At 29.6% G+C, this 27,655-nt stretch overlaps 2 protein-coding genes across 5 annotated transcripts; both read right to left on the bottom strand.

Moving 5' to 3' along the window:
* Window positions 1–478: 478 nt before the first annotated feature.
* On the bottom strand, window positions 479–8,961 carry LOC127243817 (uncharacterized). Its single transcript, XM_051263992.1, has 9 exons — window positions 8,767–8,961; window positions 7,119–8,533; window positions 6,666–6,784; window positions 5,403–5,903; window positions 4,463–4,769; window positions 3,443–3,608; window positions 3,244–3,340; window positions 2,091–2,243; window positions 479–769 (listed from the first exon to the last, which is right to left on the bottom strand). Exons 2-8 carry the CDS (start codon window positions 8,277–8,279, stop codon window positions 2,126–2,128), a joined length of 2,469 nt encoding a protein of 822 aa, XP_051119949.1. The 5' UTR covers window positions 8,280–8,533; window positions 8,767–8,961; the 3' UTR covers window positions 479–769; window positions 2,091–2,125.
* Window positions 8,962–18,904: 9,943 nt separating this feature from the next.
* Window positions 18,905–26,235, bottom strand: LOC127243826 (uncharacterized). 4 transcript variants are annotated; one of them, XM_051264010.1, is made up of 10 exons: window positions 26,196–26,235; window positions 25,391–25,466; window positions 23,644–24,366; window positions 23,128–23,567; window positions 21,016–22,743; window positions 20,696–20,813; window positions 20,514–20,603; window positions 20,372–20,437; window positions 20,196–20,291; window positions 18,905–19,320 (listed from the first exon to the last, which is right to left on the bottom strand). In XM_051264010.1, the coding sequence occupies exons 2-10, from the start codon at window positions 25,463–25,465 to the stop codon at window positions 19,198–19,200; spliced, it is 3,459 nt and encodes a 1,152-aa protein (XP_051119967.1). In that variant the 5' UTR covers window position 25,466; window positions 26,196–26,235; the 3' UTR covers window positions 18,905–19,197. The 4 variants fall into 4 exon arrangements, with proteins under 4 accessions (XP_051119967.1, XP_051119970.1, XP_051119968.1 ...); XM_051264013.1 differs by lacking the exon at window positions 26,196–26,235 and adding an exon at window positions 25,906–26,161; XM_051264011.1 differs by lacking the exon at window positions 26,196–26,235 and adding an exon at window positions 25,943–26,161.
* Between the last annotated feature and the right edge of the window lie 1,420 nt (window positions 26,236–27,655).

Raw genomic sequence — 27,655 nt, 5'->3', positions numbered from 1 at the left:
CTTTTCACATTTGAAAATAGTTTTTTAGATTTTATAGTAAATTAAAAAATTAATTTTTTATTAGTTAATAAAAATGTAAAAAAAATTTTATATTTTCCTTCTTGGACTTTATATAAAAAAAATTATAAATTTAATGATATATTTATCATTTAAATAAAAATTAAGAGTATTTTAATATTAATATATAATTATTTTTATTAGAAAAAAAAAACTAAAATAATAAAAAATGATATTTTGAATTAAAACGAAATAAATATTATTTAAATATAAAATCTAAATTAAATCTTCTCGCATTATGATTTGCTATTTTTGCGGGTGCGAAAGGTGCCATAGTATTTTTACAAATTCTATTGCGCGAGAGGTGTTACTTTTATTGTTGGATTAATTTATAAATTATGTCATAATAAATTTTGTTTTTAATTAGAAAAATCACAATCTGTCATGCATGATGGTTCTCACTCAAATATGCCTCCATGACTGACACATCAAAGCTCAAATCGATTTTTATTTTCTAAATCATCAAATCATTCACAGTGTCTTAAAAGATTAAGTTACAGTGAAGAAGAAAAAAGAAGACTAACGAGAGGAAGAGAGAGAAAATAGAAAGAGAAGTGACGAGGAGAAGAGAAAAGGAAAGAAGAGAGAGAAGAAAACTTGTGATTTATTTTTTATCAGTGACAGTGACAGTGAGAGTGAGGGAAGAAGATAGATAAAGAATCTGTTGTATTTTGCTATAATATCCCAAAGCTCAACCGTCAGCCTCCCCAACCTACAATTAATTATTCATATGTAAAAAAGCATATCATCATCTTAATCTTTTAGATACGCAAATGGTGAATAATAAGACATAAATTAAGCTCTTGAGAACAAAATATGTTAAATATGAGACTATCACGAGGTCTAATAGAATCCTAGGTGTACCAAATGTTTTTGTGGAATAATTTGCATAAATATTAGATATAAAAAGTTACGTAAATAATAATCCCTCCGTCCCTTAAAATTATGTATCAATTAACTATACACATTTTTATTTTGGAACATCTAATTACAAAAAAAACATTTTATTAAATACCTCATTTTTTTCCACAAATACCCTTATTTTACGTCACATCATTACTATTAATTACCCACTATAATTAAAATACTATTACGATATATACTTTATTCGTGGACGGATGGAGTATTTTTTAATAACTGTATTTTTTACTAATATTAAAAATACTCGTACAAGTTACAACTTACAATATATTATACAAATGTCATTATTTTCATACAATATTAATAAAATTATTTTAGTCTTTTCACTTTATTCATACAATATTTTAATATAATACTAATATTTTTAAAGCAAATGAATAAATAGATAAAAGGACGAAGGAAGTAACATTTGTAATATATTACTCCCTCCGTTCCACCTTTTTCATTAATTATTTTTATTTTCGTTGCTCTCATCTTATTCATCATTTTCTTTTCAAAAAATATAATTATACATTTTAATCACATTTTAAAATTCATAATTTATAAATTTTTTTTAAATTTTAACTAAACTATTTAATCATCTCAATTTTAATCTTTAATTATTTTTACTATATTATAATTATTTTTACTAATACAACTCTTAATTTCTTAGTAAACAGAACACAAGCAAGGAGTAATTTCTTTTAGAAAAACGTGTAGAAGAAAACAAACTAAAAGAAGACACTAATTTCAATCTAAGTCAAGACTAACCGAACATCTCACCCAACCATCATGCTTTTACCTTATAAACAAAGTACACAAAAACTACCATGAAACAAGTAAGCATATATATAATCAAGCAAAAGCTACAAGGGAATGCAGTTTTACTCCAAGACCAAAAAAATCGATATATATATATGTGCATGTAGTGTGTGTTGTGTGTGAACTATTTACGATCGAAGCGACCGACGCTTGCCTTTTGTTGTTCCGAAGATTCTATTTGCAAAATGTTTCGTATATATATATATAATGAGGAAACATTTCGAGAGCCTATAATCCTAAGCGAAAGAAGAATCGGAGGGAGGAAAGAGAGCTCGGAGATGAAAGTAGACAGAAGTGTAATAGGTACTTACTTTATGCGCCCTTCTTACCATTTCTCTTCCTCGTTTTATAGTATCGAATAAGCTCTAATCACCTCAACAATGGGCGCCCGGCACAGTGGACATTTCCCTCCCCCTCGAACCAACTCGTTCGCACATTTAGAGCATGTGCACATGTGCCCACATCTGCAACTTATTGTAAAAAAATCGTATTGGATCTAAACACATTGTAAATGAAACTTTTGACATTATTTGTCAACAATAATTTTTTTTTAAAAAAAAATATATCGTATCAAATAATTATTTCCTCTTATCGATTGCTATTTCCACAAATTTTCAAAATTACAAAAACCTATATCGATTGCTATTTCCACAAATTTTCAAAATTACAAAAACCTATAGGTTTGTTAGAGGATTTTGGAGAATTTCTACTATTCCTCAATAAAATTTCCCAAAAATCATGAAATCATACTCCCTCCATCCATCCCTTTAACAATCTATCCATTTTTCCATTTTTGCCCGTCACATAACAAAGTATCCATTTCTTTTTTTTTTTTTTTTTTTTTTTTTTTATAGTAATTGTACTATCTACCTAACATTACAAATACCCTTCCAATTTACAATATATTATACAAATGTCATTACCTTTATATCATACAATACTAATAGGGTTAATTTAGTTTTTTTATTTTTATTTATACTTTATCCCAATATAATATTAATATTTCTAAAATTTCGTGCAAAAAGTCTATATAGATATGGGACGAAGGGAGTATCATATTTTTTTATTTTGTATATACTAAAAATTAATTTTATATTCAAAATATTACATATTACAACTATTTTAATTTAAAATTTTAAAATTCGAAATCCAAACTCAAAATTTAAACCCCCAACCAACCATGATCATGTAAACAAAGTCTATAAATTTCGAGGGATTCGAGTGGATTTGTTACTTGACACCTAAATTGTCAAAGACTATACAATTTTTCCTCACAATATTATCAGTGTCGAAAAATCATGAGACTACATTACAGTCATTACTAAGAATTTTCCTAAAGTTTCCGAAAACAGTAAATTATTGTACCAGCAACTCGAAGGCTAACACTTATTGCTAAAGAAAATTTTCGATTTGGTAACGAGAAAGCTTGATAGAACATGCAGTAAGTATGATAACGAGGCGTACCTGTACAATAGGGCATCGATGTGGCTATCACAACAGACACAGCAGGTACCTTTTCGTACGTGAATCCATTTAGATCCATCCTCGGATATGTCCGCCACTGCATTCAGTGCATTATGGTAAGAATAAAGCTCCGAGCAGAATTAAAAGAGTCGAGAATATTAAGAGCACAATCACAAGCAGAATTGGAATCCAAACAAACCTTGCCCAGTGGCAGACCGATTGAGAGCAGCCGAGACCTCCTGCCGAACAGAGCGCTGGAGCTCCAGTTGCATGTCCATGCAAGCTTCTAACATCCTTTGCATGTGATTCATACCTTGCTGGAGTTTCGCCACATCTGCTCTTAGATCATTGATCATCTCCCATTCCTGTTCAAATACGAGTAAAATTGCATCAAATATATGTGTGCGCGCAGATGTTTATCGCAATCATCAATTTGTAACTTCATACAAAGAATAGTTCAACATCTTAAACAGCAATTTATACGTTAAAATAGAAAAGCTAATAAGACCAAAAAATGATGACATGGAGGAATAAAATGACAACTAATATATCATGTAATGACGAAACTGGGAGCCGGTGTGGAAAATGAGAATGGCAATATAAATCTATTTATTCCTGGTCATTTGAATTTTAATAAATCTGACATAATATAAACTTGAATCAGTATGTATTGAATTCAATTTGGTTCAGATATCTCACCAAATTTATAATTCGTGTATCTTTTAAGTGAACTCAATTTGAAAGAAATAGTTCAAACTACAACTCAATGCCAATTGAATAAGTCCAAAACTAAGGAGAATGAAGACCGTGTTGATTCCACCACATTCAAAAGTCTTGTTGGAAGTCTAAGGTACTTGACTTGCACTAGACCAGATATTTGATTTTCGGTTGGAATTGTGAGTCGTTACATGGAAGTTCCTAGCCAAGCACATTGGATGGCTCCATAGGGCCTTTTCATCAGTTGCAGGGTTAATTGGTAAGTCGAACCAAATTGGAGAGTATTTAAATTCAATTCCGATCATGCCAACAGCCATATCCTAAACTCATTTCCACCCCAAATTCTAGTTCATGCATTTTAAAGTACTCATCTTTCGAACAAATTACCAAATTAGAAATTCTTCTAGTAAATTGGCGATTATCAAAATTTTTGCACATTTTATGACAAAACTACTGGAAATTCACATGGAGTTAAAGATAGGGAGAAGAAGAATCAGCTTACAAGTTCAGAACGATTCACAGTATGACGTGGCCAAGGCGAGTGATGCAGATCCTGGTGCCAAAGAGGTTGTGATGGAGGTACAGGAGGAGTCGGCAACACCAGTGAAGGTCTACCAATACCATTAGGCTGATCCTCATTTTGCTCATCGTTCTGTTGATCCGAATCCCTCTCGGGTGATGGTGGAAGAGGCAAGTTCCTATGGAGATCCCAATCAATTGGTGCCCGGCCTTGCCGGTCTACATAGGACTGAATCAACTGATCCAGACTTGCACGGAAACCACTGTGAAGAAGATTCGAGACACTCCTCCTGAAATACAGATGTGTATATAATGTAAGCTGAAAAGAGTGACAAGCCAAATAGAATACGTTGAAGACACCGAGAAAATGCACGAGAGAAGAAAATCATACTATAGTACTTGATGCTTTACATAATACATATTTACACGAGATGACGAGATGAATTTCACCTACAAATCAATAGGGCATATGTTTTTTTTAAGGATCCTAAAAATACAATGAAATCAAACAATATAATTTAGGATAAATTAGTATAATGGGAAAAAATAGACATATCCCATCCCACAAGAAAATACAATGCTCTCTGGGCATTTTCAGTTGAAAATTAAGGTGAAAAAATAAAAAATAAAAAATATCCATCATAATTACATGTAAACGAGCTCCTATAGGGTTTAACATGATCATCTAATCCAACTTTATATTAAATAAAACTATAATCTTAATCATGTCTACATGTATATTTCAGAACTATCACTAATATACAGTATAATACTTACTAAATTGTAAATAATTATACTGAATGGTCTAAGTATGCTATAAATTAGTGAATTTAATCAATTTAATTAAATATAATTAACTCATCAAAGAAATATTTTATGACTAAAATTATTATCATATTCCAAGGCATCAGCAAACAAATAACCTGCTTAGTAGTTCCCTGAGTTCCATGCTGTACACATTATCATCATCAGGAGGGTGGAACCTTGAAACTCTTCTTGATGGGATAGACCTTAGCATTCTTGGAGGGTCTGAAGGCCCTTCTGACCAATTTTCAACAGCTTCTCGAGACCCGAGATCTTGCTCTTGGTTTTCTGTTGCCATATTTTCTGAGGGCCACTCAGATATTGTGCTTTCCTGCCCGCTCAGAGAAGTGTCCTCAACTCCTGATACCTGTCCCTGGCGATCACTTTCTTGATCCCTAGGAGCATGTTGATTTTCAATAAGTCGGCTGCCATCTGTGTTTCCAACATGATCTAGTAATTGATTATTGTTAATATCCTGATTCTCATCTTGATCTTCCGGAGAAGCAGTTGCAGTACTCTGATCATATCCGAAATCGCTGTTGCTATTGTTAGAGGAATTTTCAAGATGGCTGCTTACTTGGCCTCGCATAATGTTTTCCAACCGGGATCGAAAACCTTCCCTGAGTGAAAAGTAAAGCATAGTGCATAAACAAGAAGCATAAGAATTACCGAGTTACTCGCAAAAGATTACAGGGCTGGTAATGACAACATTGAACTCACAAAATAAATCCATGAAAAAGAATATTGACTAATTCGTTTAGTAGTTGCCATATAACTCGAGTGGTTAGGTTTCTATAGAAGCAAGCAACTTATTCTTGTATATTAGGCTTGTTAGTACACGGAGTATCAAGGACACAATATGTTATTTTAATTAATTTATTATTATCTTAGGTCACAAACCCAATTGATCCAAATTATGTCATATAGATGTGCATACAGAATTTCATTGTTACTCCTACACAAAAAGCTTCCGATATTGTTCCTTAAGAACCCTCCTTAACATTCCCTTTCCAACTATCGTAAACTATTGAGTAACTTTGTATTCCTCTTAAATACCCAACTAAAACTCATGATACAGAGGTGATTGAAAAGCTCAAAGTTAAAAGAGTAACATAATTTGCTTACATTACAAAAACACGAAATGCATAAAACACCAATTTTTCATCCCTAAATAGCTATCTAAGGTAGTGTTTCCGCTTCACAGGGGTTTGGAAAATAAACATTTACAGAAATCAGCAAGGAAAGAAACTTAACAGCCAATTGAATATATAGCAGCCCATAATGGTAACTAAAAGCAAAAAAAAAAAAAAAAAAGATGAAGAGATGTAAGCTGATATTTTAGATCACAAGTAAGTTTCCAGCATATTAGATAGTCGGTGTACCTCAAGCCGGAGACCGTATGTCGTTGTCTTAATTGATTTAGTTCACTAGCAGCCATGGATGGAGGTCTCTCTTCCTCATCGGGCCTTTCATTTCTCAAAAATCTACCTCTAAGCAGTGACTGAAAAATCAAAAATAAATACAAATTACCTTTTCCATCCTAGACTTTGCATAAAAATATTAAGTGTGAAATAACATGTACAGTGCATTAGAAACATATTTATCGTAATATATTAATTTTAAAATTTTACAAATACTGCAAAGGCTTCTGTTTAAAACCTAATAATCAATAAAGTTGTCATGCAAACCACTTACCAAATTAGGATCATGGATAAAATCGTTACAATTAGTCCAAGCCAAAAAAAAAAAAAATCCATTGATAAAAGCAAACAGGGCATTGTATATTTCACGACTGTTTCAAGCCAAACACATTTTATAAATTCAGATAGAATTACCTGGATACGATTGCGATGTGCAAAATCAGAAACAGCACGATACTCCAACAAACCCTGAAGTTCCCCTTGTCTTTCCCTTTCCACTCTCACAAGCAAATCAACCAAAGCCTGTCTTCCCCGTAGTCTCAACATGTCCCTTCGAATATGCTCAGGCTGAGTTTCTTCGTGATTGGCATCAGACCCTTCATGGGACCGAGCAACTTGAGGCTCATCCCTACGCCCACCTCGAGAACTCCTTTGCTGACTTGTCATTTGCATCCACTCTCTCACAATCCTTACCCTCTCGCGCTCAGTCTCACCCAGCCACTCAGATCTCGGACTATCATTCCTCTGCATAACATTAGAGGAAGTGTCCCGAATACCACTCTCCATCCATCCTCGAACAATTTGCCTAACCCTCTCCCTCTCCACTTCTCCAAGATCCGGAGATTGCTCGCGGCTAGAATTTTCACGATCCATATTTCCATGCTGAGGCCCGAGCTGATCATGAGACCAAGTTGAATAATCATTCTCACTCTCGGTAGCATCCCCGAGGCTACTCTGATTCTCACCCTCCCTGGTTTCCGACATGTTTATGGATTGATTTGTATTAGAATCCACAGTCCTCTGCTGCTGCTGCCTTAATCTGTCCCTCACCCTCCCACGAGCACGGCTTATTGCATGTTCTTCCTCCAACTCGCGCCACATCTGAAAAATAGACGATGCTCGCGTGCTGAGCCTTTGTACATTCCCCTGACGCCTTGAGGTCGGCGACTGCGACTCTCTCAAGAATGACGAATCCAGCATTGAAACTGTGTGCAACCCTGCAAGCGCCATCAACTCTGACTCACGATTCCGTCTCTCAATTGTAGTAATCATCTCTTCTGCCTGTCGGGCCGCCCACCTGCTCAAAATCCTCGAGTGGCGCCTTCTGGCAGCGGATGATTCTGCTAAGTCATCACCATCGTCAAGATCCGACCTCCTCCTCCTCCTAACAAGCTGTTCCCCCTCATCTTCCTCATCCTCTGTAGTTGTTGTCCTCGGCGAACTGCAGGAGGCAAATGACATGCACTCGTCGTAATGGCCGCACATCAATTCCTCGAACCCCCTCTCGAAATCAGACCGAGCATCGCTCCTCGTGCTCTCGGGTTTCTGCTGCAATTGCTGCTGAACGTCATCCATCCCTCAAGTATCCCTTTAATAGGTATACTCACCACCTCCTAGTTATACAACTATTAAGGAACCCTCAAAAACTAATCCCTAACAACATACACAGCAATTATCCCCAAAATAACGGATAATGCACTGTACGTCACAGAAAAACCCTAATTTTCTCCACACCCAACCCTAGCCCCAACCCAAATTCTGAAACTCGCCATCAAAACACCAATTCCTCCACCCATCCAGGCCACAGCGTCGATACATGATAATACCACCTGATCAAGCTCCAAATTAACTACCGAAACAATAAAGAAGAACATCCACACGTCGCGAAAACGATACAATCAGACATGAAAAATAACCAAACCGACAGCAAAATCAAATTGAACCGAGATCCAATAAAGGCGCAATTACAAATGAGTGAAATTAGGATCGAGCACAACGAACATTATATATAGCTACAAAGAACAACGATTCAGAAACGACTGTGGGGAAAAGCGAAACTTACCTCTGAAGACGCGCCTCCTTCGATTGCAGTGCGGGAATAGAGAAAAGGGAAAAGAATAGCCAACCTTCCACGCTACAGCAGTATATAGATACACATATAGATATGGATAGATGCATAGGTGAGCTTCTTCATCAATGGCGGTAAAAGAGAGAAATACCAATTTGCTCAACGAAACGAAAAAACCGTTTCAGAGAACAGAGGAGAGGAGAAGAAGGCGGAATATATATACTTATATTTATATACGAAAAAAAATAAATATTTTTATTTTTATTTTTATTTTTATTTTGGCTGCTTATAGTGTGGAATGTAATAAATTGACATTATATTCTTGGAGTTCTTTTATTTTCTAAAATACTCAAAATAAATAAATAATAATTGGGATCATAATTTATGAGGTGGATAATTAATTTATATGTATTTTAAAATAAATTTACTTTTGTATTTTTTAATTAAGATATTTTTATATTAAATATGATAAATTGTATAGTAAAATAGAAAATATATATTGCAATGAATTGTTAATTTTTTTATAAACGGTTAAAAAACTATTATTTATTATTAATAGAAAATATACTTATATCATATACATATTTATTTTTATAAAATATTAAATTAAATGCTTAATTTTTTATATTATCAAAACTAGAAAATGATCCTACAACAACATTGTGTGTTTACCTATTAAATTTTGGTTTTGAATAGTAAAATTTTGAATTGAAATAGTTGTTTGATGTGATATAAATATATATTAATGTGATGTTTTTAATGTAAAATTAAATTTTAATGTAATAAAATAAATAAAAAAATAGATGTTTGATTTGATATTTTGAAAAAAATAAAATTGAAATAGTAAAATAAAAAATAAAATCCACGAGTAAACAGAGTATTCAGTTTTTTAAAATATTTTGCAAATAGAAGAGTATTAACATAAATATTATACTTTTGAAGAGTAAAAAAATATAGGGTTCGTTTGTTCTGTGAAGTATTTTGATGAAATTTTTTTTTAGATGAAATAAAAAATATAAAAATAATAAATATATGTAATATATTAATTTTTTTAAAAAAGTATGTATAATATTTTTTATAAAAAGAACACACACATACTTATTTAAATACTCCTAAAATTATATAGGTTGGGTTATCAAAAATAATACTTTTTGTTCTACTCACCTTGTCCATTTTTTTATTTATGTCTGTTGTACTTATTTTGTTATTTTTTTAAAAAAAAAATGTATATACTTTATGTGATGTATAGAAAATTATATAAATAGGTACTATTTCCGTCTGGTTCTAAATGTTATATTTATTTTTTGTATGTTGATATTTGAATATTAATTATTATATCAAAATGTAGCATAATTTAAGAAAAAATTGCTAAAATACTTCAATTAGTGTTATAATACTAATAGAATGAATGACATTTGTAAAAATATAAATTAAAAATATAAGAATATTTTTAATGTTGAGTAAAATGACTTAAAAAGGTAAATGTGACTCTTACATACGAATAAAAATATTTAATGTGTATAATTTGTTAATTGTTTTTAGAAAAATGTATTTTTGAAAAATTGTGGAAGAAATTACCTAATAGATTTTTATTCGATCAATTTTCTTCAATCATTTATGCACTCTGAGTTGCTTCTATTTCATTTTTATATTATTTCATAATCAAATTTGATTGAAGATTAATGAAAAAATATAAATTTTTGTTTTTTAAAAAAATATTAAATATCTATATTAATAGAAAACATTAAGGGTGTGTTTGTTTTGGAGATTGGATTTTTTTTTTTTCACTATTCATCCAATTTTTTTTTCCTAAAAACATCAAATCAAACACCTATTTTTTATTTTTTATATTATACTAAAAATCAATTTTACATTCAAAACATCGCATCAACACCTATTTATATCACATTATACAACTATTCAAATTCAAAATTTTTACTATTCAAATCCTAACTCAAAATCTAAACCCCAGACAAACACACCCTAAGAGAAAAAAAGAACCATGATTCACATATCATATATCCATTGTATTAACATCATAAATAGCATTTGTGTAAAGGTAATGACATTTGTGTAACATATTATAAGTTGTAAGAGTATTTGTAATGTTAGGTAGATAGTACAGTTACTTAAAAAAAAAAAAAGTAAATAGATACTTTGTTATGGGACGGACTAAAATGAAAAAATAGATACTTTGTTATGGGACGGACTAAAATGAAAAAATAGATACTTTGTTATGGGACAGAGAGAGTATTCAAAAATTCCAACTCAAAATCCAAACCCCCAAACAAACACACCCTAACTTAATCATATTTTATACCAAAAAATATAAAATCAACTAAAGCACACGAACAAGTACGAGACCATACATTTTAAATAGAATCAAAAGTTTGCACCAAATTTTTTTTTATTTGACTAATTTTCTATTATAATATTTTTTAGAAATATCATACTCCTTCCCTCCGTCCCAAACAACGTGCAACATTTACTTTTGGCAAGGGTTTTTACATGGGTAGTATTAAGTATGATACTGATGTGATGGAGAGATAAATATATATTTTATTTTTTTATTTGGATGATGTGAGAGGATAAAGTATGGGATAGAGATTAAATATAATTAATTATTTCATATTTTGGAAATATTGCAGGGTGTTTGGAACATACCAAAAAGAAAATATTGCAGGGGTGTTTGGGAAAGAGGGAGTATTATATATTTTATTTGTCGATCAAATTTATTCACCAATTAAATTTATATTTTTGCTATATTTGAAAAAGTCAATATTTAATAGTTACTCTCATTCAACACTTATTTGTAATAAATATTTCATTTGTCCTATAAGTAAATATTCATTTACTTTTTGAGTAGTTTTAGAAATATTAGTATGATATTGGGATATAATAGAAATAAAGTAGAAATGACTAAAATAACCTTATTAGTATGTATGATATAAAAATAATAATATTTGTGTAATATATTGTAAGTTGTAAGGCTGTGTTTGGTACAGAGAAATGAGACCTAAGATAAATAAAAATAGTTTCATTTATCTTGTTTATTTTAGTAAGAGAAATAGAATTTGAAAATAAATCATTTTCATTTATCTTTTTCATTTATCTCCTATATGCAGAGAAATGAAGAGAAATGATATAGCGGTATATATTTTTTAAATTTTTTAAAATCTTTTTTTACTATCTAATTTATATATATATATTTTTTAATATATTATTTTAATTTTATAAAAATCAAATTGAATTTATTGTTAAAGTATTTAAGTTTTACGATTTCTTAAGAAATTATACTAAAATATAAAGCATCGTATATAATTTATAATTTTTCTAAAAAAAAAGTCACAAAAAGTACTTTTCATGAATTCTCATTCGTTAAATTTTTTTTTTAATCCAATTACTCATTTATTCTTGTTTGATCCATTAATATAACTGCATTTTTTTTTATACATTCTTCAATTGAATTCTTTATTTTAGAATTAATTCTCTTTCTCTACTCAATTCAATTTCTCTCTGATTTCATTCTCTACTCTAATTTCTTTGCAATTCTATTCTCTATACCAAACGTCACCTAAGGGTATTTGTAATGTTAGGTAAATAGTACATTTACTAAAAAAAAAAAATTGATACTTTGTTATGGGACGGACTAAAATGAAAAAATAGATATTTTATTATGGAACGGACGAAGTATCACTTATTTGTTATATTATCTCTTAATTTTTTTTATTTACTAACTAAATTTTCAAAAATACATTCGACTACAAATTTATTTTTTTTTCACTTTTTCATTATAATATTTAATTTTTTAATCTCCGCGTCAAGTCCAAATGAGCTAAATTTTGGGGTGGGGAAATGAATGTTTTCTTACATAATTATTTTATGCCTCAAAATTCTCAAAACTTTAAAATCTTTAAAAAATATTAAATGGAGTTTGATTGTATTTAATTTGTGATTTATTTTATTTAAATAATAATTTTGATATAATATTTTATTAAATAAAATAATTTTATTTTTATAATTAAACAATAAAAATTGAAAATACTTATCAACTTTTTTTTCTTTTTTTTTTTTGTCATTTTAAGAATATAGTGTTACAAAATATCACATTAGCTAGTGCCAAATATGAATATGTATATTTAATTTTATACTATATGTTGTACTTTAGTGTATTTATTGATATTTTTCTTTTTACTTTCACAATAGTATAATTGATAGTGAAGTTAAATTTTTGGCTAAAAATGCCATTCTAAACACACGTTTTAAATTTTTTAAAAATTTATATTTAAAACAAATAAATAAATAAATAAATCAAAACATAAGCAAATAGTGGGAAAGTCATTATCTGATCCTAATGGGCAAATTGAGAGTTGACCTCATTTTTATTTTTATTTTTATTATTATTATTATTATTATTAATATTATTATTATTATACGTTGCAAAGCATCTCTCATTAGTTGTGCTTGAAGTTGATCTTCATAATTATATATTAATTCACCAATAATCATCATAATATATATATTTTTTTAAAATCAATATATATTAATAAATATACTTTAATATAGATGTATAAAATATTATGTACAAAATTTTAATATGGATCCTAGTAATATATATACATGTAGAATTCTATTTTACAAATTTTATATACACAAATATATAGATTTTATGTATTATTATAACTAAATTATATAATAAACTTTAAAGGTATTATTGTGTACCATATATTTTAATAAATAAATAAATAAATTTAAGATAAAATGTCATATAAAACCTATCTCGCTATCATGAGGTGTATACATGTGGTTGTGATTTTTCAATAGGTTTTATTTAAAATATGCAATAAATTTATTTAATTTGCACATTATTAATTATAAATTAGAGGATGTTTGAGAAACAGTTTTTTTTAAAAACTTTTAGCTTATTGAACTAGCTGTTTGACCAGTTAAAAAATTAATTTAGGTGTTTGATTAATTAATTTTTTTTTACCCAAAAAGCTAATTTCGCTTTTTCATTTTAATTTTGGTTATTTCTTATTTATCCTTAAAATTTAATTATTTATTTTATACATATAAATATATTTTTATAGCAATATTTATTAATTATTTTTAATATAATTAATTTATTAAATTATATTTTTATTTTTGTAAATTTAAAATACTATTATTAATTATTATATATAAATTATTTTATTTGTAAAATATATAAAATTTTAAAACTACATCAAATAGAAAAAACAAATATTATTAATTTATTTATATATATTAAAATAATAATTAACATAATAAAAGTATATATAAAAAAATTTCATTATTTTATAATTTACATAATTTTAATAAAAAAAATATTATTTTTTAGTAAAAAAAATTCTCAAATCTAAATAATAAAAATAAAAATAAATATTTTATAATTTTCAATAATTAATAACAAAATTTCTTATAAATTTCAAATCAAAATGAACAAAATTAAATATTTTTAAAAAATAACATATAATGTCAACCCGTTGTTTTACCAAACACTTTAATACAAACCGCTAATTGAATTAGCTAGTCAAACCAGCTAATTGAATTTTCTAACAGCTAAAAGCCATCAGCTAATTACCAAACACTTTAATACAAACCGCTAATTGAATCAGCTAATCAAACCAGCTAATTGAATCATCTAACCGCTAACACCTAATTGAATCAGTTAATTGCTAAACGCACCCTTAACATAAACTATATAGCATTTTATTCTAACTATATGTGATAAATAAACGCATCTAATTATCAAGATTATGTTCTTTTCAATTTATTTTTTTTTGGAAATATAAACACTCCCTCCGTCCCGCAATAAGGGTGGCGTTTGTTTTTTGCACGTAGATTTTTTAATATTAGTATTATATTAGATTGTAGTTAAAAAGATAAAAATACCCCTATTAGTATGGTGTAATATAAAAGTAATGACATTTGTGTAATATATTGTAAGTTGAAATGGTATTTATTATGTGAAGTAGGTAATACAATTACTAAATTAGGAAATGGTAACCTTGTTTTGGTACCGAAAATAAAAAATAATAACATTTCAATGGAACGAATGAATAATATTGTATTTTATACATAAAACGTTACTTTCAAACAAGTTTTTAAAAATAAATAAAAACTCCAAAAAAGGAACACATGGGTCGTGTTAATATAAAATTCTTTAGATTTTACAATAAATAATAAATAAATAAAAACATTTATTTAATTTTGATTTTTGCAGTTTGCAGCTTATTAATTTAAATTTTTATAGTAATTTGAATGTTATGTTTTTATAAAAAATAATACTCCCTCCGTCCGGTTCAAATGGGTTATTTGGAGTTTTGTAATAGATTAAAAAATAATAGTATTTTATTAATTAGTGAAAGTATGTAACGGATTTTGACATTTTTGGAACTTTATGTAAAAAAGTAATTGTATGTGTAATGGTATATTTGTAATTTAGATAAAAGTTAAAAGTATTTTGATATTGGTGTATGATTACTTTTACTAAAATATGAAATTAATAATTTAGAATGAGACGGACAAAAATGATAAAAAGAATATTTTGAGTTGAGACAAATGAAATATATTTTATAAAAAATCATTCGAATTACACAATAAAATTTTGAAATAAAGCTCCAAGTAAGCAACATATGTATTCTTTCGATTGTTATTTTTTTTTAACACGATTTTTAATATATATATATATAATATATTATATTTTATCATTTCATAAAATATCAACATTCAACACAATATATTACTTACATTATGTTCTATACCTTATATTAAAAATATATTTAAAAAAAACACTAAAAAAACCCCGAAATAATTTATAAGTTAAAAGTGAGTTGAAAAGTATAATTTAAAATGTTTTTTAATACTTCCTCCGTCCCATGTATTATGGGCCTATTACTGTAGATACGAAAATTTATATAAAGTGTAATTAGTAAGTAATTAAGAAGTGTATTAGTAAAAATAATTATAGTATAATAAAAATAATTGTGGATTAAGATTAAGATAACTAAATAGTTTAATTAAGATTAAAAAATTATAAAATTTAAAACTAGATTAAAGTGTATAATTATATTTCCAAAAAAGAAATGAAAATAGAAAATAAGTACAAATTATGTGGGACGGAGGGAATATATATTTAGATTTATATCATTCTTACCAAAATATATATATAAAAGAAGTCCCACAAAAATAAAGAAAATAATATTGGCAAGAAAGCCCACAACTCTTTCCCTCAAATCATTCCAAGACAAGCATGAAAAGAAATAAACTAAACCCCAAACACACACACAACAATAAATAAATAAATAAATAAATATATATATATATATATATATTTATGTGTGTCCAATCCATTTAGGACAAATACATTGGGATATACAAATCTAACTCAATAAAACCACCCATCTTACCTTATTTATTCAATCAATCATTCAATTATAAATAATATTAAAAAAAAAAAAAAAAATTGTTGGATCTAGCAATGAATCAAAAAAATCAAATGATTTAATTCTTAAAAGAATCAATTAAATAAAAATGAACATTATGTCGGTATTTTTGAATGACAAAAGTATCATTCATTCCCATAATTATAATTATAATTATATATATATTATTAATTAATTAAAAACCCACCCCATTCTCCCTCGTGCATTCAAGAATGCTTCTTGTCTACGAATTTAACAACACTCCATTCCCAACATTCCAAAACTCAATAATAATAATAATAATAATAATAATAATAAACAATAATAATAATAGTTAGAATAGGAAGCTGAAATTCTCTATTTCAATTATAAGAATATGTACATATTTATAATGATATACAAATCGTCTAAATAAAACAATAATCCTACGAATCTCTTTAATAAGATAACTACCATAAATATAATACTCCATTCTTCTCAATACAATAGTCATGTTTACCATTTTTGTCGGTCCCAAAACAATAGTCTAGCTTCCATAAATAATTATATCACTATAAACCTACCCTTGTTTTTGTATAATTATTACACAATTGTCACTACTTTTTACACCAATACACTCACAAGGATAAAAAAGTATTTTACTCATATTTTTTATACACTACCAATATAATATAATATTAATATTCCTTCGATCTCGTGTCAAACATAACCCAAACTTATATTGCTTCTAGATATATTTTAACAATAATAATAATAAGTTTTTAAATAATATACGCAACCACAAACTTTTCTATCGGAACTATGCACAACATGTGCTAGGGATGGGTACGAAATAAATATCGGGATATAATTAATTATATAACTTGATTTAAATTAGGGGGATAATTGATAGATAAACTTTTATTTTTTGTTTTATCTATGGATATATATATATATATATCAAATTATTGTTATTAAAAAAAAAAAAAAAAAAGAGAACTTGTATGATTAAGCAAGAAATTTTGGGTTATTTACAAATAAATCAAGTTAAAATTGATTGAAGTAATATTAATAAATAGATAAACTAAAGCTTCAAAACTTATATTTACAATTTATTTCAGTTCGGCCAACTAATGTAAATACTTAAAATTTAAAAATACTAAAAGCCCAAAGATGTTTGTAAATTTTATTTATTTATTTATTTACCATTATTCAATTTTATTTTTTTTTATCTTTTTTTTTTTTTTTTCTAAGAAAACATCACACATTTACATCCAACACTATTTTCATTTTAAAAGTATATATATATATATATAAACCAAATTTAACATCACCAACGTCTATTAGTAATTAAATCGAACCGATTTGATTAATTTGAATATAACATTATATGGATTAAATTAGTAAATTTCTTGTAGCTAGTTTTAATTAGTAAATTTGATTGTGTTTCTATCTCTATAATTTTTTTTCCCCACATTTGCACTAACTGTTTTTTTTGGGTGACGGTTTGGATGATTTCAGCACATATTATTATATATTAACACAAGATAATTAATAGTATTTTATAACTAATAAGTACTAACACAGTGACACATGTTAATGATATTCACAACATATATTGTTTAACAACCATCTATTCTGTATGACATTACAATACCATAACCACCTTAGTTTGCTTCTTTAAATAATAATAATAATAAACATTACAAAATATTTTTTACAGAAGTCAAAAAGTCATAAAAAAAAAAAAAAATCCCTCAAATATTCATTACAAAAAATTTAGTATTTAATTTAAAATAATATATTTTATATTTTTGACATAATTTTTTTTATCACACATAAAAATCAATCTATCATATTAAACAACTATTTCAATTTATTTTTTTCTAATTTAAAAATACCAAAATAACAAAAATAAAATAATAATAAGAGCCAAACACGAGCATTCTACACAAATGTACTGTATGTAGGGAAGACATAACGAACCACTTAGTCAGAAAATGTGGGAAGAAATCAAATTGGGAAATATCATTGGAAAAAGTTGGTTCTTGATTAGGATTTATAATATAGAATCCTAAGTTATTGATAAGCAAAACATATACTTACATATATATATATATATATATTATATATAGTGAAAAAAGTGTTGTAGAGGGTGGGGTGGGGTGGGGTGGGTCCCCAACCCCATTCCATATCGGTGTTTTTGGATTCATATTGAATGTCCATTTCTTCTAAATCGAATCACTTTAGTACTATTGCTACACCAACATACACACTACTTACAACTCTCATGGCTAAACTACCCTTGGAAAATAAATATAAATGTAGGTCGGGATTTACCCAGAAGGCACTCGAGAGATTAACAACCGCAAATTCTCACATTATCAAAAATAAATAAATAAATAAAGTATATGACAAAAAGTGATTGAATCAACAAATTAAATAAATCACTAGATAAAAGTAAACTTGAAATCAACAGAAAGTCAAGACTATATACTTCCGAAAATATATATATTTACCACGGTAACTTTAAAATTTTCAATTTATTCGCACAAAACATCACATTCAAAAAAATAAAACACGAAATCAAACATAAAGTAAGCAAACCTAAAAACATACCAAACTTGGGCTCGAACCAATACGTCTCACAAACAAGTCGTGCAAAAAAAAAAGCATGAAAAGCCAACCCGACTCAACAAAATAAATAGGCTTCAAACACAATGCTGATCAATTGCTACAAAGCAATATCATTTGATGTTCATCTTGTCGAAACAATGAGTATTTCCAAAACACGGATTAAAATCGAGCTCTCAAAATCCCATGACCAATCCCTAAAATACAGCTTATGAATTACACTTTCAAAATCTCTTGCTATCAAAAAGACTTCATCAAGATTATTATCGACGAGATTCACCACAACACACATGTATGTATATATACCTATGGAAATACAAAATTTGTACAAGAGAGGTATGAAAATTGAAAACATACCGGGCTCATCTCACATAGCCTCGACAACCTCCTCGACCTCAGGTTCACGTTTTGGTCGACCACACCTCCTCACATCTTTACCCTTCAGTAGTTGCAAGGCTTTCTCGAATGTTATCTCAGTAGGCTTCAACTTCTGCAAGGATTGTCGAGCGAGTATATATATCAGAGTAAAATATCATCATATGTGTTTCCATTCAATTGCATTTTCACACTCTTTTCGAAAATAAAAAATAATAAAATGGTATATAAACAATAAAAAATATAACTTTTTTACCAAAGAACATCATTTTCAACTCTTAAAACTCCAGACAAAATATCACATTCAACCACAATTTTGGGCTCCAAAAAAAAACCATTGTGTTCAGCTATATTGAACAGTCGCAAGTCACAACAATACAGAGTAACAGGATACAGGATATACACTCAGAACTATTGACCAATTTACCACAAAAATTCAAAGTCAATTGTGTAAATTCATAATTAATACATCGGTAGCGCCGCAATAAAATCTTGCATAAATTTCAACTTTTCAGACTTATTTTTTTAATTATAATAAGTTTCCACATTTGTTACATCTATTTCCATACCAAATTTGGCAATACAGAATTCAGCATAATGCTTCAAGTAGGGTGTGTTTGTTTGGGGCATTCTTCCCAAAATTTACTATTCATCAATTTTTTTTCCCCAAAACCATCAAATAGAACACCTATTTTCATTTTTTATATTATACTAAAAAATCAGTTTTTCATTCAAAATATCACATCATACAACTATTTCAATTCAAAATTTTACTATTCAAATCCCAACTCAAAATCCAAACCCCGAAACAAACACACCAACTGAACTGAGTATAAAATATTCAAAATGCAAAATATTTTTGAAGCAATTCACTTTGATTTGAAATTGGCCAGTTTTAAAAATTCGCATTAACAATAATTTGCCGAATTCATCGAATTGAATAACCAAAAATCAAATTTTGTGCTCTCCTCTACATGCAACAGATATTACCTTAGGTACGGGAGCAATACTGCGCCGATGTCTGATGACAAAACCGACCCTCCCAAGCCTTAAAATTACTGGCTGGTTATCATCTGGGTGCTTCCCCTGAAACAAAAACCCAATGTGATCATTGGAATGAAAATTTGGAACTGACAGAAAAATAATGCATTGTATTGTAAACATACCAAGGTAATCGGATACTTCAACAAATCAAAGGCATCTTCTAAGGTGACTGACTCCACATCTTTGATCTAGCATTCGAAAGAAAGCAAATATTATAAGAAAGCCGATCAAGAAATTCAAGCACAAATGTGGCCATATACTTACATGAGCTAATGAGGCTCGCTTAGGTTGGTATCCCTTTCGATCTTCACCAAGCTGCACATAGTGTCCGAATGGACCACACTTTAAAAGAACCTGTTAAATTGTCAAACAGCACTATATTTTTTAAGATTTTAAAATCTAGAATAAAAATAAAAAGGGGCAAAAATGCAATTATAGAGGAAAACCTTCTCATTTGTTGCTGGATGCAGACCGAGCAACTTAGGCTCCTCCATACTTTTTTGCTTGTCTTCGGGATCATCTTCTTCATCTTCTTCTTGGCCATAGAGAGTTCTAGCAATATACCTGAAGATAGACAGAAATGCTTGAATGAAAAATAAATAATTTGCAAGGTACCCCCTATAGAATAAATAATAATAATAGCTACGAAAAAAAATAATCCATTATTTTGTGGAAACTCCCAAGAAAACCCATGAGGAGATAATATCACTATTTTTACACAATTTTCCGAGCAATTCAACTTTTGTAGAGGATTAGTTATACTCACTTGCACTGTGGGAGTTGATCACAAGCAATGAAATATCCAGCACCAAACCGACTCACTTTGAAAACCAATGTCCCCACCAAGCAACTCGGGCATGTTCTATCTCCGTCGGGGAGAGAAGAAAACAAGGTTTTGCCAAATGCTTTCTCCAAAACCTTCTCCACCTGAAGAACAGGGACTTTGTTGGCACTCTCACAATACTTGCTAAATCGAGTCCAATAATCTTTTAGAAGGCCTTTCCATTCAGTTATTCCAGCAGATACATTATCCAGTTCGGTCTCCATATCAGCAGTGAAGCTATAATCTGTCACCTCGGAGAAGTAATGTGAGAGAAATGCAGACACCATGCGACCGCGAAATTCAGGATGTAATGTCCTGCCTTTCGAAGAAATATATTTTCTATCTTTCAGCACCTTAATAGTGGTTGCATATGTGGAAGGCCTTCCCATCCCAAGTTCCTCCAGCCTTTTCACCAATAATCCCTCGGAGTAACGGGGCGGATGCTGTGTATAGTGTTGCTCGGTTACTATTTTTATCAAGGATAACTGTTTCCCGCGTTGCAGATTACTCAGAATCTCAAATTCTTCCTTATTATCAGAATCATCAGCCTCCTGCCTTCTTACTCGTGTGGTTTCCGCATCCATGTAAACAGCCTGAAAACCCGGAAATTCCACCCTTGAGGATGAGGAACCAAACATAATGGACTGATTAGAATTTCCAATATCACATTGTATCTGCTCAATAACAGCAGGCTCCATTTGACATGCCATTGTCCGAGCCCATATGAGCGTGTATAACTTCAGGGAGTCTTCATCGAGCAACCCAGCAAGCACGGATGGCAGTCTTCGGATATCAGTGGGTCTAATGGCTTCATGAGCTTCCTGGGCATTCTTCACCTTCTTGAAATATTTAATTGGACTCTTTACTGCAAACTTAACTCCATACCTTTCCCGAACAAAAGACTGGATATCCTTTACAGCTTCATCCGATAAGTGTAAACCATCAGTTCTAATGTAAGTTACTAGTCCTGTAGCCTTACCATCTGGCAATTCAACACCTTCATATAGCTTCTGAGCAATTTTCATTGTATGTGAAGCGGAAAAGCCCAATTTGTTTGCAGCATCTTGTTCGAGTGTTGATGTTATGTAGGGAGTCGGAGGTTTTTTTTGGATTCTGTTGGCTTTAGTGTCAATGACTTTAAACTCAGATAGATTGATCTTCTCTTCAATATATTTTGCCTCTGTATTTGAGCTGATTGACAAAGGTTGCACTGGCTTGGAATCGAAATGAGACAAATGTGGCAGAAGAGACACACTGTTGGCTGAGTTTGGATCTTTCTTCTGGAAGTGTGCATTAATCGTCCAGTACTCTTGGGGTTCGAAGTTATCAATTTCCTTTTCCCTGTCGCATATAAGCGCCAAGGCAGCAGATTGGACTCGTCCTGCAGACTGGCAGCCTGGTAATTTCCTCCATAACAATGGCGAAACGTTGAATCCAATCAAGTAATCAAGAGCTCTTCGTGCTAGATAGGCATGAACCATATCTGCATTGATAACTCGAGGAGATTGGAGGGCACTTTGAACGGCAGATTCAGTTATTTCATTGAAAGAAACTCTTGCAACAATCACATCCTCACGCAAAGCATCCTGTTGCTTCAACATCTCAATGATGTGCCAAGCAATTGCCTCCCCTTCACGATCAGGGTCAGACGCAAGAATAAGATTTTCTGCTCTGAAACAAGGGTGGAAAATGGCAAAATAAATAAAAAAGTTTGTAAACAACATTGTGGCACCAAAGCATATTGAAAAAAAAATCACGTGTAAAAATTTTCTAATGATTCAATTCGCTACAACTTACTGACTTTAGAAAAAACATGTCCCATTCAAGACATTGTGTAAAAAAAAAAAACAAAAATCCACACATCTCACCTATGAAATATAAGATCAATACACAATTATGCACCTCCCTATTAGTTTAAACTTTGATTAAGGTGGACATAACAAAGATGACCAATAAAGGGCACAAAAGAAATAGAGCAATAGGATAATAATAAAGGAAAGGGCAGATCCAGCATAAATGAGGATAATAATTCTAATTGGACAAAAGTTATCGTACCCAGTTAATGCAACTTTTATACTCTTAAGATGAGACCAGGCAGATGATGGGACTTCCCAGACCATACTGAAATCATCATCAGGTCGTACAGACCCTGATCTTGCAGCCAAATCCCTGAAATGACCATAACTCGGCAGAACCTCAAACATTTCTCCAAGGTATCCTTGAATAAATTTTGCCTTTGCAACAGACTCAACCACCACAACAGATTTAGCAATAGGTGGATATAATTGAGGCCAAGTTTTGTTATGTTGAGATTTCGTTCTGCTGTGTTGAACGGATTGCACTGCAGATTCCTCATCAGACTTTGGCTTTGGCTTAGAACGGCTGTTTCCTTTTCCTTTTTTAACAGATATACTTGCTGCCTTCACTGCAACAGCCTTTGTCGTTGAAGTATTACTAATCGGTGTTTCTTTTTGAGCACTTGAAGTTGAACTAATCTAGAGACATGCAGAATTAGTGAAAATTATGGTGAGGCACCTAAAACACAATTAGCCTTGAGAAAAGACTTCTAACCTCTAATGATGTATGAGATTGTTTACTTTTGTTATCGTTGGTCTTGTCTGCTTTATGCTTAGCTGTGGAGCTATTCCGTATGTCTGCTGCCTTAGGAGCATTAGCACTCAATGATTGATTGTTCTTTTTCTTGCTTCTAGATTGCCGCTTCACTTTATCTTTGCTTGTTGGTGCTTGTGTACCTTTGATGTCAACGGAAGTCTCATTGGTCATAGTGTCACATAAAGAGGACAATTTGACATCTCCTGAAACAGCTTCATTGCCTTTAGAACTTTTACTTGCCAATTCATTTTGGGATGCTTCAGTGTTTTGGGCGGCAAACAACCGTGGTGACTTTGGGTGCTTCTTATATGTTTTCGATGAATAGCTTTTTCCACTGGCCAGACCTTTGACCCACAAAAACTTGTGTCCGGAACCTTCTCTGGCATATTTAGAAAATAACCTGGTTGTACTACCAAAATAATATGAACCTCCACCCATTAACTCATTATAAGAAACAGTTGTTGGCTTTCTGTAGTTGGAAAGCTCACGTCCAAAAGGTACTCCTATACCCGATGAAGTAAAAGAGCGAAGCATACCAGCATGACTCCACTGCGAACAAATCTTCATTTCTGACTTGATGCTGAGACCATAAGGTATCCTTACTCTCTGAGGTTTCGATTTAACAGCATTTGCAAACGAACACTTTAATCGGACACGAGGGTAACTTTTATATGTCAGGTTCTGTAACCAAGAACGGAAAATTAATGTGAAATACAAAATTCAGCTCGAAGTCCGCATATATCATAAGCTCTTTGACATGAAACTTTAAATCATGTAATCAATAGGAAAACTGAAGGCATACAACAAATTTAAAATGCACTCACATATTTCACATCCGTGGATAATAACCCTTAACTAATTAGCTCAATTATGGAAGCATAAATGATACAAAAATGGATAGAATGGAATAAAGCATAGTCCATTTAAGTAAAGATGGATTAAGGTATTTTGAATGATATGATTGATAGATAAAAATTTATTACATGTGCTACTAAAATACTACCTCCGTCCGCCAAATTTATGCTTACTTTTCATTTCAATTTGTCCATCATATTGTGATTACACAATACATAGCAAACACTTTTTCTATCCACTTAAATTTTACACTTACTTTAAACACATAATTAAACCTACGCCACTGTCATTGTATCACGTGTACACTATCAATTAATCACACTCCCCAATGGATTTCCCAAAATACCCGACATAATGTTTACTTTTACATTAAAATACTATTTTTTAGTCTCCGTGCTATGATAGACAAGCACAATTTTGGCAGGTGTGGGGAATACTAATTAAAGATAGAGGAAAAGAAAATTGAAAACTTTTAAGGAGAATTTTATTACTGTTGTTACATATGTCCATCCCCTCAAATAGAAAAATGTGACACTAACACAAGTTCTCTCAAAAAAACTTCAATATTGGTCACACTAGGAAATGCTGAAAGCACCTGGCAGAGAATTAGATATGAATATACTGAATCCCAATCACAATCCTGAACAGAATCTCAATGAAATTCACAAAACAAAGATATAAAATAAAAGGCTGTTCATCTTCAATATATCATGTTGTTGTCCACTTCAGAAATAATATGGGATACTGAAATATCTGAACCAACAGAATTACCAAAAATGAAAAACTAAAAACCCATAAACATGCCCAAGTTATTGTTCATCATAAAACAATTTTGATCACTACTGTATACCTGCGCCACTTGGCCACAACTCCATGTCATGCCAATAAACTTTGCTACTACTACATGCCTGCTTTGTAAATCCATTCTGCAAAATAAAAGGAAAACGAACAACAGCTTGATCATCCACAATACTGTTTCAATAAGAACATATCCATACAATCAAACAATCGCTGTTTGGAAATATAACCAAGAATGTGCAGCATATTCAAAGTAGAGAATGGTGAGCAATGTCACTTTTTCCAACCCAAACTACACGCAAACATACAAATAATTCAGCAGACATAGACTTTACTCAAAATTTTCTTTTCTTATTTAAACACAATAATCATCCACTCACTACCCATTTCTTAAATTCCATATTAAATCCAACAAACTGCTAGTCGTCGCCCCTTCTTTAAATTATAATCCAAATTCATTCATCCCCACATTTTCCTATAAACTGCCTAGCTCATAGCATCATCCAAATATCATATAATTCTTATAAAAAAAGAACATATCAAAATCAAATCAAATACTAATCGTACAGAATACACAATCATGTAAAACAGCTCAGAGATTAACTGCGATCATCTGCCACCTCAGTCACGCACAGGGAAGTTTCTCAGGATGCAGAAAATTCAAAATGCCGGCAAAACATTAGTATTTTCTCAATAATAACAGCCCAGGGGCATTAATTGAGGTAGAAACAGAGTGTTTTTTGAAGCGCACGGATAGAAAAATGTGACGAACAAAAGCACTGTAGAATACATTGCAAGAAACAGAGAAATGAATCCGTTGTCATGGTGAAAAAAAATGGCCGAGGAGGAAGGCGCACCTGTTAGAATTCAACCTGTGGAGAAGAATGCTCTGCAAAACCCTAAGCTGAGATTTTAGACCTGAACATTTGTGGGGATTGAATTGACATTTTAATCCCTCAACTTTACAAATTTTACAATTTTGTAATTATATTTGGTAAAATTACACAAAACTTCTTCTTATTTTTTAAAAAACACTCCATAAAATTCTTTAAAATTGCATAAGAGTTTTTTTTTTTAAAATATTGCACGGAATTTTATGAGTGTGTGTTTATTTGGAGAATTTTGTAAGCTTTTTACTATTTATTTAATTTTTTTTTAAAAATATCAAATCAAATATATATTTTTTATTCTGTATATGTTATCGTAAAAATTAATTTTACCGTTCAAAATATTACATCAACATCTAATTATATCACATCATACAATTATTTAAATTCAAATTTTTTATAATTCTAATCTCAACTCAAAATTAAAATCCCAAACAAACGAATTGTCAAGTATTTTGGAAATACATATAGTCTCATGTAATTCTTAAAACATAAAGAAAAAATATATATATATATATAGTGCAGATTTTTTAAATTATAAATATGTTATAACTAATTTTGCCTTATATTTTCAAGGAGATGAATATGTTTATGTTTTCAGTACTCCTCTATTCCGTAATAAAATATTTATTTTTTTTTAGTAACTGTACTATCTACTTATCATTACAAATACCGTTACAATTTACAATATATTATACAAATGTCATTACATTTATATTTATATTATACAATACTAATAAAGTTATTTTAGTCATCTCAATATAATATTAATATTTCTAAAACTCTGCAAAAAGCAAACGAATACATAGTTATGGGATAGAGTGAGTATAAATTTTGATTTTAATGATATTTGTATATGTATTTTATTGGTAATGTTTGGTTTGTTTCCTTAGTATTTTTAAATGAACATTTTTTAAAAAATATCATTAAAAAATGTATAATATAAATATATGAACACTATAATTAGTTTGTTCTTTCACATTTTTCAATGAAAAAAAAATTTATAAATATTATTACAAAAAATAAAAATATACACATATATTAATATAATATATATCATCCACCTATAAAAATTATTAGTGTTTTTTATATTAGTACTTTATACAAAATAAAAAAAAAAAAAAAATCAATTCATTTAAAACTGAGTGAACATCCTAAACAATATACATCTAAAATATATATATACATTCAAAATTTTCAAATTATTTGTGAGCCACTCAAAATTCATTTAATTTTTTCTATTTTTATCTATTTTCAACATATACATTCACAATTTTCTATTTGTTTGAAACATAATTTATGTTAATTATAAATAAATATTTTTATTAAATAAATATTTTTATTTTTATTTATTTGTATTGTATAAAATTTTATTTTTTAAAAAATTATAATCATATTATATATTTTTTAGATAAAATAACATAAAACTC

This window comes from Andrographis paniculata, unplaced genomic scaffold (assembly GCF_009805555.1).
Source record: "Andrographis paniculata isolate CXL003 unplaced genomic scaffold, ASM980555v1 Contig98END, whole genome shotgun sequence".
Lineage (NCBI taxonomy): Eukaryota > Viridiplantae > Streptophyta > Magnoliopsida > Lamiales > Acanthaceae > Andrographis > Andrographis paniculata.
The sequence above is the reverse complement of the archived record's forward strand: the minus strand, read 5'-3'. Positions and strand labels throughout refer to the sequence as shown.